At 52.9% G+C, this 12,236-nt stretch overlaps 5 protein-coding genes across 5 annotated transcripts; 1 reads left to right on the top strand and 4 right to left on the bottom strand.

The window, feature by feature from the left end:
* Nucleotides 1-1,426: 1,426 nt before the first annotated feature.
* CDV56_104238 (glutathione S-transferase) lies at nucleotides 1,427-2,301 on the bottom strand (the record flags this gene model as incomplete). The annotated part of the gene is made up of 2 exons (XM_026757857.1): nucleotides 1,427-2,216; nucleotides 2,264-2,301. 2 exons carry the CDS (start codon nucleotides 2,299-2,301, stop codon nucleotides 1,427-1,429), a joined length of 828 nt encoding a protein of 275 aa, XP_026610677.1.
* Nucleotides 2,302-3,044: 743 nt separating this feature from the next.
* Nucleotides 3,045-6,672, top strand: CDV56_103810 (uncharacterized protein; the record flags this gene model as incomplete). The annotated part of the gene is made up of 10 exons (XM_026757429.1): nucleotides 3,045-3,281; nucleotides 3,332-3,609; nucleotides 4,363-4,452; nucleotides 4,500-4,636; nucleotides 4,695-4,782; nucleotides 4,834-5,027; nucleotides 5,077-5,512; nucleotides 5,566-6,280; nucleotides 6,331-6,374; nucleotides 6,429-6,672. The coding sequence occupies 10 exons, from the start codon at nucleotides 3,045-3,047 to the stop codon at nucleotides 6,670-6,672; spliced, it is 2,463 nt and encodes an 820-aa protein (XP_026610676.1).
* A 103-nt stretch (nucleotides 6,673-6,775) lies between these two features.
* CDV56_103644 (glycosyltransferase family 31 protein) lies at nucleotides 6,776-8,195 on the bottom strand (the record flags this gene model as incomplete). The annotated part of the gene is made up of 2 exons (XM_026757263.1): nucleotides 6,776-7,111; nucleotides 7,158-8,195. 2 exons carry the CDS (start codon nucleotides 8,193-8,195, stop codon nucleotides 6,776-6,778), a joined length of 1,374 nt encoding a protein of 457 aa, XP_026610675.1.
* A 774-nt stretch (nucleotides 8,196-8,969) lies between these two features.
* On the bottom strand, nucleotides 8,970-10,712 carry CDV56_103388 (putative extracelular serine carboxypeptidase; the record flags this gene model as incomplete). The annotated part of the gene is made up of 1 exon (XM_026757007.1): nucleotides 8,970-10,712. One exon carries the CDS (start codon nucleotides 10,710-10,712, stop codon nucleotides 8,970-8,972), a length of 1,743 nt encoding a protein of 580 aa, XP_026610674.1.
* Nucleotides 10,713-11,167: 455 nt separating this feature from the next.
* CDV56_103239 (uncharacterized protein) lies at nucleotides 11,168-12,079 on the bottom strand (the record flags this gene model as incomplete). The annotated part of the gene is made up of 1 exon (XM_026756858.1): nucleotides 11,168-12,079. One exon carries the CDS (start codon nucleotides 12,077-12,079, stop codon nucleotides 11,168-11,170), a length of 912 nt encoding a protein of 303 aa, XP_026610673.1.
* Nucleotides 12,080-12,236: the final 157 nt, after the last annotated feature.

Here is a 12,236-nt window from a genome sequence, read left to right as displayed (position 1 = left end):
AGGCAGCGCGCGGAGGGGGAGCTGTCCCTTATCCTAGGCAGGGCGCCTGGATTGAGAGCCTGTTCTGAAGATTCAATAGAGTATGGCCTTCCTGGGTGAGAAGGCTCGTGTGAAGTGAATCCTTATGGACTAATCTAGGTGTACATGCTGGATACAGGAAGTAGCAAGGAGTACGTCACATGATGGGCATGTGACATCCTTCCTGAGAGGCGTAGTGGCCATCTAGATGGATTGCTGCATATGCTGATTATCTGACTCCTTTGTGTTTCTTTACCATTGAAGACATCCTTAAGACTTGGCCACGGCTCGGATGGGTTTCAGAATGCCAGGATTCTCAAAGGCAAGGGAGTCCTGCCTTCTGTCGCAGCGCCTGCTGATGGGGATTCCGGCTATGAGTCCTGGATGAATCTAGACGATCCCAGAACCACACAAGAAGAACCAATGGAGCCGTTCAGGGGATCCTTCTATGCCGCCTCTGACTTTGAGGGTATATTTAAGGTCGGCGGAATGCTGGCTCCACGTCCCCGGCCCGTGTCTCAGCATACCGCGGGAGCTTGAGCAGAACTGTAGGTATGCCTATTTTGGATTGTCAATTGGGTCCAGTGGTTTGAGCAATTCTATGAGATTTGGTTGCAATACCTTGGTACCGCATAAGTTGCAGGATGCCTGTGACGGCTGGAAGATCGATCCGGTTGTTTTTTCATACGGTTGATGGGTGCCCAATGTCACCCTGCTTGGACAAATACGAAGCAAAAGATCCCTCCTGTCTCACCCCGTCCTGAGGACGATACTGGTCGATTGCCTGCGCCAAACTAGAAAGGACCGTCTCGCGCAGGAGGACGCGAATGGGAATGTGACGACCAACCGCAGCGGAAATCCGGCGAGCGGCCTGGATGGAGAGGAGGGAATTATCTCCAATGCTCAGGAAATCATCGTCTCCGCCAATCGGACGTGGACTGTGCAGACGGGAGCAATGTCTGCCAAATCTCCGCAATAATCCTCTCCGTGGAGGTTGTTGGCTCGTGGACATCCCCCCCCACCGCTTGGAGGCTCCGTCGCCAGGGCCAAAAGGGCGTGGCGATCGATCTTGCCATTAGCCGAGATCGGCAAAGTCGACAAGGCGTACAGCCATCTTACTCGAAGGGGCCGTGTCATTACCTGGTTATTCTTATGCACGAGCTATTCCGAACTGCACGATCAGCGCTACAAGCTGTGTCTAATGCAGTGTTAGGTTACACAGTGGGTAAATGGCTGTGCCATGTGGTTACTCCGTGGATCATCCCGGTCCTGGGGCCAGGTTTAGATTAAATTTTAGCCCGTAAACTAATCCTGCAGGTTGCAGTTTGGTCAAGGAATCTCGTGAGCTGTTGGTCCAACCACCACGAAGACTACATTAGTCCCTGCTCTACTCTACAATCCGTATAGCTCAGATCGGCACAAAGGGCTTCCCTTCGATCTTCTCCACCTTCTCCACGGCCCGTCGGTAACCCTGGGAATTCTGAATCTCCCCGGCATAGGCATCCAGTCGTGGATACTCCTTGCGCGGAATGATGGCCAGATTGAGGGCGGCAATGACCGGGATGCTCATCTGGATATCGGCCGCGGTCAGGTGTGAGCCGCAGAGAAACGGCCCTTGCTCAGGAGCAGACGCCAGCTGGCCCTCGAGGAAGCGGAAATGGGTCCGCAGCTCTTGGTCGAGGAACTCGGCGCTGACTTTGCCGGTGATGAACCCGGTGACTGGTTTGATGAAGAAGGGGACGGGGGCATTTTTGACCGCTGTTCGGTCCGCCATCAGCCATACATACAGGACAAGAAATAACTGAGAAATACCATTCATGATCAGTTGCACCTGGATTGGCGACATGAGACTCCCCTCGGCATAGTGCATATAGTACCGATAGCGCATCCAGGACTCCGTTTCGCCGCCCAACTGGCCCTCGCGACCGGGCTGGTAGCGCTGGGGAACCAGCCGGGCGTTGGCTCCACCGAAATGATCGAGAAAGTACTCGAGGATGGGAGCCGACTCGACCAGGACCATGGGCTGGGAGGCATCCGGGGGTTGCACCGACACAATGGGTGATTTCCCCAGCGGATGGATCTGTTTCAACTCGGGAGGCGCGACGCCATTGGGGCCGCGTTTGTACGTCTTGATGTTGTAGGAGAGATTTAGCTCCTCCATGAGCCACATGATCCGTTGGGCTCGGGATTTTTCCAGCCTGTAGAGGTCAGATAGTGGGTGGCATCTTGGGAGGGAGCATCTTACCAGTGCAGGACAATTTTGGCGCCTCGATTGGCACTCATTTTGATATTGAGATCAGGGTGATGGATGGATAGGAATGAGGAATGATAGGATGAAGGAAGTGGAAAGGAGGCACGTCTCCCTACGCTTTGGACACTAAAATCTGACACTCTTCCACAGCAACCAATAATGCTTCTCTCTTGACGGCATGTTGGTTGGTTTTTCCAGACGCATAGAATCTTCTGGTGGGACAGATAATGATAATAATAATAATTATGAATAGATGAGGCCTTGTTTCTGCTCGTACTGGGAATACAAGTTGGAGTATAGAATAGCGTGGAAATGGTTTATATAGAGAATAATTCTACAAAGAATCTGCCTCAGGTTGTTAACACTACTTGAAAAGCATTCTCTCATTCTCTCATTGGATTAGATCTATCACAAGGAAGAGGTGTTATTCTTAAGGTACTTGGATTTCTGTGCATGAACAAGAACCGTAAGACTCCACATTGCCATGCACAGAGTAGCTAGGACTGCGCAAATAACCCTGTAATGGTCTTGATATTCTGCCTATTATCTAAAGGTATACAAGCATCAGATGCCATTTCATTCCTATGTTCGTTTTCCCCACTGCCTAGCTTGATTCTTGGTGCTTAGTCTAGAACTAGCTAGGGTAGTGCGCTCAATGGTTATGGTATGATTCTGCCTAAATAGGTTGATTACATTAGCTTCGACGCGTATCGACTTCTTCCTCCAACTCCTCAAAGCCGCGTGGTTTTATCCCTCACCATAAGATCTGATCGACATGGACGAAACAACTCCTCTTTTTCCCGGACAGGCCGACCATGAGGACGAGAATTCCATCCCAACGCGACGAACATCATCGTCAAGAATTGTCACCATCCTCATCTGGTCGTCCGTCATTATATCCGCCTTGACCTTCTTGTACAATCTCACCGTCTACCTGGTCGTGAAACTCTCCCCTTACAATGACTTTCTCCGCTGGGGAACGAGAGACAGTGTCGAAGCCTTGCTCCCTCTGGTATGCACTCTTCCTCAACCAGTCTGATGCCTTGATAACACCTCCCACAGAGCTTCCTCTGCGCGGCCGTCAGCTTGTTCGGCATCTTCAAACTGACCGTGCTGAACGGCAGCGCATGGCCCCTTGTCAGCCTCATCCTCGATCCTTTGATCGTGTTCCTCTTCTTGCTCAACCCCGCTCTTGATAGCTACTGGATCGCAGACTGGGAGCACTGTGATGCTTCTCGCCCGGATTTTCCAGCTCCAGAGTTCGGGGCGGGATGTGAGAGGTTTGCGAACGCGATCAGGGCAGTGATACTCGTGGGGCTTGTGTTTCAGATGGCCATCTTGTGAGTATCAATCGTTCTTTGGGGGATCGAGCTAATTGCGCTAGGACTCTACATCTGGTCTTTTTCATCTGCGATGTTGTGCTGGTGGTCAAAAGACTCAGGCAGCAAAGCGCAGGGTGGAGGTTTCCCACTGGCCAGTTTACGGTGGAGTTTACGATCAAAATATTAAGACAGAGAGATGAAGAGGTCTAGCTGATGGTTGAAGATGAGTGCCGTGTTACATATAAGTGTAGGGATTTTGTAGATCGATTTTTTTATCCAAAAGAAATGGTCAAAGCTGAACGAGGAGGCAATTTGCCTTAGGTAAAGAATTTGCCCCCAGTGATAAGGGAAACCTATGGGATTTGTCGTCCCTAAGCGAGCAGGTGAGCAATATCTCTGGCTGTCATGAGGATTGGACAAGATAAATCCCGCAAGCTAAAATGAACCTTAAACCTCAAACCTCATTATGCGTCTTTTTCATGCACCGCCACACACAAGCTTCACCCCACGTGTAGTGCCTGCGTGAGATTTTTTTAAGAGCATGCATTTGTTCTCTTTTTCTCTCGTCTGGTTTCGTCTTCAAGTGCTTCTTCATCTGCCTCTGCGTCTGCCTCGTTGCATCAGTCGCTGAGCCGGTTCCCAGTGATGTGGAAGCCTTCCCTCAATTTTATCACTCTGCATTGTCAGTAGAGGCATTCCTGAAACAGATAGATCACTCAGAGACTTACTCCGACCTGCAGATGCGTACATAATCACTCTGAGCATCCTCAGTCTGGTCATCATCTACCCTTATGGCAACCTCCGAGCCATCGATGCGTTCTTCTTCGGGGCGAGTGCGTCGACAGAGTCGGGACTGAACACGTTGGTCGCTCGATCCTTGGGTGATTGGAAATACTGACGAGGCGTAGAGTTGATGTCAAACTCTTGAAAACCTATCAGCAGGTCTACATCTATGTGATTCCCATCATCAGCAATCTAGGTTTCATCAACATCCTCGTGGTGATTGTGCGGCTGCGCTGGTTCGACAAGCGTCTCAAGGAAGCCGGTATGCATTTCCAGATCCTGGTTGCACTGGAGCAAGCAGAGCTAATCAGGTGATACAGCCCCTGCCTTTTTCCGGCAGAGACGTATGAAAGATGACGCAGAAGCGGGCGCGGAGAGTGATCTGAAGACGGCCACAACATCGGAGAAGTGAGTAACCGTCCATGCAGTAATCCTGAATGACTGCTCATGGCGCACCAGACAAGACTCTCTCCCGAACGAGTCGCAGAGCCTGCCCCTGAGCGTTACAGACGCCAGCCTTCCCCTGACCACCATCACCTTTGCCGACAACGTGCACGATTCTGGTCGGGACAAGGCTCTATACGTTCCTCCTCCTTGGCAACGAGATAGAGGACAGCCCATAGTGGAAGTCGACGATGAGTTGAGCGACTGCGGTAAGTCAAGCCCCTACCGTACTGACCACACAACTGATGCCTGTTACAGAGCGGACCAAATCCGTCGACACTCAGATAGCCAACACCGGCTCTTCTCGCCGGCGGTTCACGAGCAGACTGGCTCACACCGACACCATCGAGCGAGTGGCGTCCTCGATGTTTGTGATCGGCCCGTCCGCCAGCCATGGCCCCAAGGCGCAGACACAGCCCCTCGACCAGTCTCTCTCTCAGCAGCTGGACCTGCCTGAACTGTCGTCTCATGCGACGATCGGCCGGAACTCGCAGTTCCATAACCTGACCACCGAGGATCGCGAGCTGCTCGGTGGAATAGAATATCGCAGTTTGAAACTGTTGCTCAAGATCGTCACAGGCTACTTCTTTGGACTTCAACTCTTTGGCGCAATCTGCCTGGTCGGTTGGATTCAGCACGCGAACCCCAAGTATCGCGAATACCTTGCTGAATGTGGACAAGGCAGCGTCTGGTGGTACGTCCCCTCCCTACCCTTTGGAGGCTCCAAATCACTAAGCATATAATCAGGGGCTTTTATTCCGCACAGACGATGGTGAACAACCTCGGCTTCACCCTGACTCCCGACTCGATGATCAGCTTCCAGGACGCAACGTTCCCCCTGATCGTCATGAGCTTCCTCGCCTACGCCGGCAACACCTTCTACCCCTGTCTCCTGCGGTTCATCATCTGGACCATGTTCAAGCTCTGCCCGCACCGCTCCTCCATGAAAGAACCCCTCAGCTTCCTCCTCAACCATCCCCGCCGCTGCTACACGCTCCTCTTCCCCAGCAAACCCACCTGGGTCCTCTTCGGCATCCTCTTCACCATGAACTTCGTCGACATCATTCTCATCCTCGTCCTCGACCTGCACAACCCCGCCGTGAACAATCTCCCCGCCGGCCCCCGCGTGCTGGCCTCCATCTTCCAGGCCGCCTCCGCCCGCCACACCGGCACCGCAACCTTCAACCTCGCCAACGTCAACCCCGCCGTGCAATTCTCCCTCCTCGTCATGATGTACATCGCCATCTTCCCCATCGCCATCAGCGTGCGCGCCTCCAACACCTACGAGGAGCGCGCCCTGGGCATGTACCCCGATGACGCCACCATCGACGAATCCCACGGCCGCTCCTACGTCCTCACCCACATCCGCAACCAGCTCACCTTCGACCTGTGGTACATCTTCCTCGGCATCTTCTGCATCTGCATCGCCGAGTCGAATCGCATCATGGATCCCGCGGAGCCGGTTCGTCCCCTTCCCCTTTCCCCTTGATTGCGAGGAGCTGACACGTCCAGGCGTTCGCCGTCTTCCCCATCTTCTTCGAGGTGGTTTCCGCATAGTATGTTTATGTTTTTATTTCTGCCTCCTGTTTGACAAAAACTGATGAGTATAGTTCGAACGTCGGCCTGAGCCTCGGGTACCCGACCGTCAATACCTCCCTCAGCGGGCAGTTCACCGTCTTCAGCAAGCTGGTTGTCTGTGCGATGATGATCCGCGGCCGGCATCGGGGTCTGCCGTATCAGCTTGATCGGGCGATTCTGCTGCCGAATGAGCGGTTGGATGATACTCTAGACGGGGTTGAGGATGCGAGGTCGGTGAGGCGGATGGAGAGGATTAAACGGTATCATACTAGCTAGACATACAGTACATAGAGCATAGAAGATCGCGTCTACTGTCATGACATGGAATCACTCGTCATCATAATCATATGCTACAACGTTATGTACAGATTTGCTGGTATTAATGCGCCTTCACCCACGCTGGGTCCTTGCACGGATGCGCATCCCGCCATTCCTGGATTCGCTGGATGTGCCACCCTGAGAACCACCGCCGCTGGTCCTCGGGTAGCCGTTTTGTTCCGAGCCGGAACGACTCGGTCGACACGTGGCATTCCTTCTCGCTATACCGCCATTGGAAGCAGTTTTCGTGATTCAGGCACTCGTCTCGACAGGACTGCATCGAGGGGTTGTCCAGGTCCACCGGCACATCGGCGAGGTTATCCCAGTCGTCCTCCTGCACGCGCATCCTACCCGGCGGAAAGGACAGCTCGGAGAGTTCCCGGAAGAGAAGCGGTACCTAGGGGTGTTAGTGCTGCGCTGTATCATTTGGGCTAGAGGCATACCGTTACATCGTCGCGCGCCTGCTCGAAATCGAAAATGGCACTGCGCTCGCGCGGCATGACATGGTGCATCGTGGCGACGGGCTGGCACCATTGTTTCGGCCCGAACTCCAGCGTCACGGGTTTCTCCCCGTTCACCTGGGGCCAGAAATTCCGGATCCCCACGTCGAGCTCCTGCTTGAGGGTCCGCCCCAGCACGAAATCCCCACAGCACTCGGTCGGAAATACATCGTCGTAGCGGCCCGCCATCCCCGGATTCTTCCCCACAAACGCCTCCATCAGCGCTTTCGAAATGACGTACCCGCTCCCGCCGTGGCCGAAACCCTGGTCCCCGATGAAGGACGCCGAACCCATGTACAGCTTCTCCTTCGGCGAGGACTGGCGCAGCCAGAGGAGGAGGTTCGTCCAGACAACGTACGTGTCGCTCTCGATGAAGACGTACCAGTCCATGTTTGGGCTCTGGGCCCACGTCTTCTCCACCATGTGCAGGAACTTGTACTTGTCGAGCCTCCAGGCTGCCTTGCCGTCGTTCTTGAGCGTGGCGATATCCAGGCCCCCGCGCTGGTACTCTTGTTGCTGGCGGTAGAGCTCGAAGTCGGCATGTGTGTCTTTCATGGTTTCGTTGAAGTCCGCCAGCGCATCGAGGATATGGTACGGGCCGATCTGCTCCTCGAGGTCGGAGAAAATCAAAAAGTCTCGCGCGCACCCGAGCGTCGTCAGCAGCTGAGTCGGCAGCTTCTCGTAGATCTCCGTGGCGCCCGTCTTCACGATGAACAGGATGTTCCCCGGGTCCGGGAGCGTGTGGCAGCGACGGTCGGCATGCTGGAAGTCGTCGCTCGAGCCGGATGTCCCGGAATTGGTACCGTAGCTGTTCTGGGTGCCGGCCGTTGGCTTTCCGGTCATCTCGTGCAGAGTCACGCCCCAGGATGCCGGCATCACCCCGTAGAAGACCACCAGCATACAGAAGAACAGGACGGCGGCCAGCGCCATTGGTGCGAGCCGGCGGAATTCTGGCTTCAGCTTCAATTCCAACGGCCTCATGTCGAACGCGACCGTCGATTCAGATGCTCGGTCTGAGCGTGCTGGAGGTTTGTCGGGCACATGTAGATGGATATATCAGCGACCTAGGTAAGCTCGACAAATGAAGAAGGAAGCAACCCCGCTGCCAGGAAGATAAGACTCGGCTGTAGCCTGTGAGACACTCCCCAATATATCCCGCCTTAGCGCCCTAAACATAGAAATCCAATTAGTCTCAGTGTGCACTGTCCAGGGTCCAAGGCCGGGGTTGATAAATGTCTGTTGCTATGCCGAGAGGGCTGTAAGTGAGCACTAAGATCAATCAAGCAATGGTTCGACCATTCCAGCGCCATTAATCAATCCACTGTCCCGTTCGGCATCGCAGTGACATCGATCAACCAGCTGCGGATGGTAGTCTAGTGATGATTCAGTTATTTTCGGCATCCGGACTCAGGGTCTGTGGAAAGCCTATCAAAACTGTGGGAATATTGTCTCGCCCCACGCAGTCCAATTGACACACTCAACAAATTGCAACATTTGCAACATTAACAAAGCTAGTTTCAGCCTTGTTGATGCTATTGGTTTGCATCAGCAGGTGTCAAAGTCTCCGATTCGCGTTCAATGAGGAGTGTGGATAGTTGAGTGTCCACAGTGAAACTGTTTCTCCCGGGTGGAGATTTCTAGCGCCGAACACATGCTACAACAGCTAAATTTGCAAGCAAAGAGAGCTTGCAACGTCACGCTATCACTAGGCAAATATCGTCATTCATTTTTCTTTGAGTGATCCCATCGACACTCTTAACTCATGAGTGCTCGATTCCCTTCCAGCACCATTTGTCCATGTCCAACTGCCATGTTCACCGCTGGGTCTGAGACATTCTCGTGTTTTCCCCACTGCTCCAGCCACACTCCCACAAACCGTACAATTTCCTGGTGAAGGTCGACTATGGCCTTTGGTGCGGTTTTTCCTTGCTTTACGTCTTCTTCAGACAAGCCATTCTGGTCCCAGTGATGTACCGCACCGCGAATTCCATCCCAGACGTCCTCAGCCGGGACATCAACAAGGATAAACGGCTCCTCGTCCGTTGAATTCCTCGGCCGAACACCGTCCGCGTGTGGTGTCGCGTCACGCCAAGGATCGGCCAGTCCATCGATAATGGCCGCACGGGGGTAAGAGAAGTTGAATCCGCCGTGCTTGTTAATCCGGTCGGTATCAGGGGGTGTGGTGATGTTGAAGTCGTCCTTGCAGAACTGAGATGCTCGGGGAAGCGTGAGCAAACGGGAGACGAGTGGCAGTCTATCGGTTGGGACGCTTGATCCGGGCATAAAGTATCCCCATTCGGTGCAGACTTGATACCCCCAACTAACCCCTGCCGATTTTTCCAGGGACTGTCGTAACTCGGGATTGGAGGAGCTCTCCAGAGAACCCTGATCGAGACGGGAGAAAATCGTAGCGTTCGCGTATCCGGCATAGTTGAGCATCCCTGTGACCAAGCTGGAGTTGGTTGCCTCGTACTTTGTGGTCGAGATGAGCTCCTCCGCCCAAGCCTTTATGGTATCATTCCGCTGATAGAGCAATACCGGACTCGTGAGATTCTTGCAATACATTTGAAAGGTGCCATCGCCGACCGCAGGATCCCAGTTCCGGCCTTGAAAGGCTCCGAGGATATTCGAGAGAGCCGCAACGAAAAACTCATCGCTAATGGATGGATTTGCACCAAAAATAGCCTTGAGTTGCGATTTCATTGTCTTGTTCTTGGAGTGCTCAACCAGTATGGTGTCCACAATATCCATGAACGTTCCCACACTCCATACACAGCCGGACGGTGCGAATTGGCGGATAGGCTCATAATACTGCCAATAGTCGTCGATGGCCGCGGTGACTCCAGACGATGAAACAACCCCGAAGAAGACGTCCGGGTAGACCTTGCGAAGAAAAGCCACAAATGCCCCGGCATAGGAGCCTCCATATCCGATCCATGGTACGGCCCCAGCAGTCATATTCAGATGCTCCAGTCCAGGGAAAACAACGTTGGAAGCAAAGTAAGCGTAATCCGCCAATGCTTGCTCTGTTGACAAGAATCGAATATTCTTCGTGGTGAGATTGGCGAAGGGGTAGCTCCGTCCATAATAGCGATGTTCCAGGATAACCCCAAGGCCATTATAGGTTTTGGCTAACTGGGTCACAATTCCTTGAGACAGGAACGGGAAGCGATCCGTAGCATCCGTCTCTCCGGCTGCAATGAGAAATACTGGTCCCCCTTCCTTGTAGTGACTGGCATCGAACCAGTAGCGGATGTTGAAATGGTCGTGAGTATGGGGTTCATATCGAGATTCATTGTGGAAATGGTCAACAGGAACCGAAAAATTGTGCTCAATAAATACCTTCGAAGACGCCAGGTTCAGCGATGCACTCGTCTCATCGTTCAGCAGTCGCAGTTGACGGAGAAGAGGAAATCGCAGTTCCAACGGAGAGATGTTGAACCCTTGGGCAGCTGAAGTCAGGAATGTCCCAATAAGGAACAAGGCTCGTAGCTGCATTCTGTGTGTTGTTTGATGTGTGCTCAGAGCAGAGATAACATCAAGAACAATTGAAGATTTACCAAGATAAGAGACAGTGGCTTTCAAGGTCCTTGAGAGCTCAGCTGCGGATGATCATGCATTGTGACGATCCCCGATCCAGCCGCCACACTAGAGTGACTAGACTGATAAGCGTCGGTTGGCAGCTCACACTTCACATGACACTGGGATTGAGACCGTAGGTAGTGTACAGGTCCTTTTTGCATATTCAAGGTTCAAGACAGTGTTCACTCTTTCTATCTCTGATGCTTTTAAGTAAGTGGTACTGTGGTTCACTGAAGAGTAGTGAGCATTTGTGCCTCGGCCAATGTCAGCTGACCATTCCTACTTTGGTCTAGCTTCTACTACCATTCAAGTTTATCCATCGAGACTTCTTCGTTTCAGGATCACAGTTAACCATTGAAATACTGCTCTATTCATATCTTAAGCATTTCAGCAGCATATCCATATGCTTCCTCTTTAGCTTTCCACTCCTTGGTCCCGCGTTTCGCCTCCTTGTCCCACCCATGCGAACAGCCCTCCATCCGATGACATACCACGTTATGACCCTCCACCATGCGGACCTTCTCTGCAAGCTTCTCACCTTCAATTGTGAACGGATCCTGTTCGGTGGTGATAATCAGCACATTCTTGGGGAACCGCGCCGGATCCGCATATGACGGCAAAAGCCGCGGATCTCTCATGTCGACCTCGCGGGGGTTGCGATAACACGAATGACAGAATTCCGAGAAGTGAGGAAAGATCTTTCGAATCATAAACTTCGATTTGACCACTTGCTTCTTTGCTGTGGATGGCTCTGATAAATCCGTGGATGGGTAGAATGCGACAACGGCGTGGAATGGCGATTCTTCATTGCCTTTGATCGCGCTGCGGAAGAGCAGCGAAGATGAGGCGACCGCCAGGGCCAGATTGGCGCCTGCGCTGAATCCGGACAGGGAGATATGTGCCTGATCGAATCGCGCAGGCTGAGACCGTACCCACTTCACCACGTCTTCGATATCGTCGAACGCAGCGGGGAACGGATGTTCGGGTGCCAGGCGGTACTTCACGTCGACCACGGTGTAGCCTGTCTGCGCGATTGAACGGCAGAACTCATCGTCGATGCCAAATGCGCGGAGTGTGAAGCCGCTGTCGCAAGCATTTATCAGGACCGGCGAGGTTCTCGTGGATCCCGAGCTTTTGTAGATGTGGACCTTGATGGTGCGATCGACGTCTCGGGATGGTATATGTAGAACTTCATCAGGATGCGGGTCTACTTTGAAATGTAGGCGGACAAGAATCCGGAGAAGTGCTATGACGCTCTTTTTCCGGTAGTAATCCACGCCCATGATTGCGTATATAGAATCGTAGGGATATTCCGTTCGAGGAAGCGAGTTTTGAGTCCCTGGGACGCATGCGCCATGATACAATGACATCATGCCAGGTGAGGACCATCGATCCGCTCCATATACGATCACTAGGAATTACGATCATTCTCTGGTCAAA

Source organism: Aspergillus thermomutatus (assembly GCF_002237265.1).
Source record: "Aspergillus thermomutatus strain HMR AF 39 chromosome Unknown NODE_289, whole genome shotgun sequence".
NCBI lineage: Eukaryota > Fungi > Ascomycota > Eurotiomycetes > Eurotiales > Aspergillaceae > Aspergillus > Aspergillus thermomutatus.
Note: the sequence above shows the minus strand (reverse complement) of the source record. Positions and strands in the feature narration are given on the sequence as shown.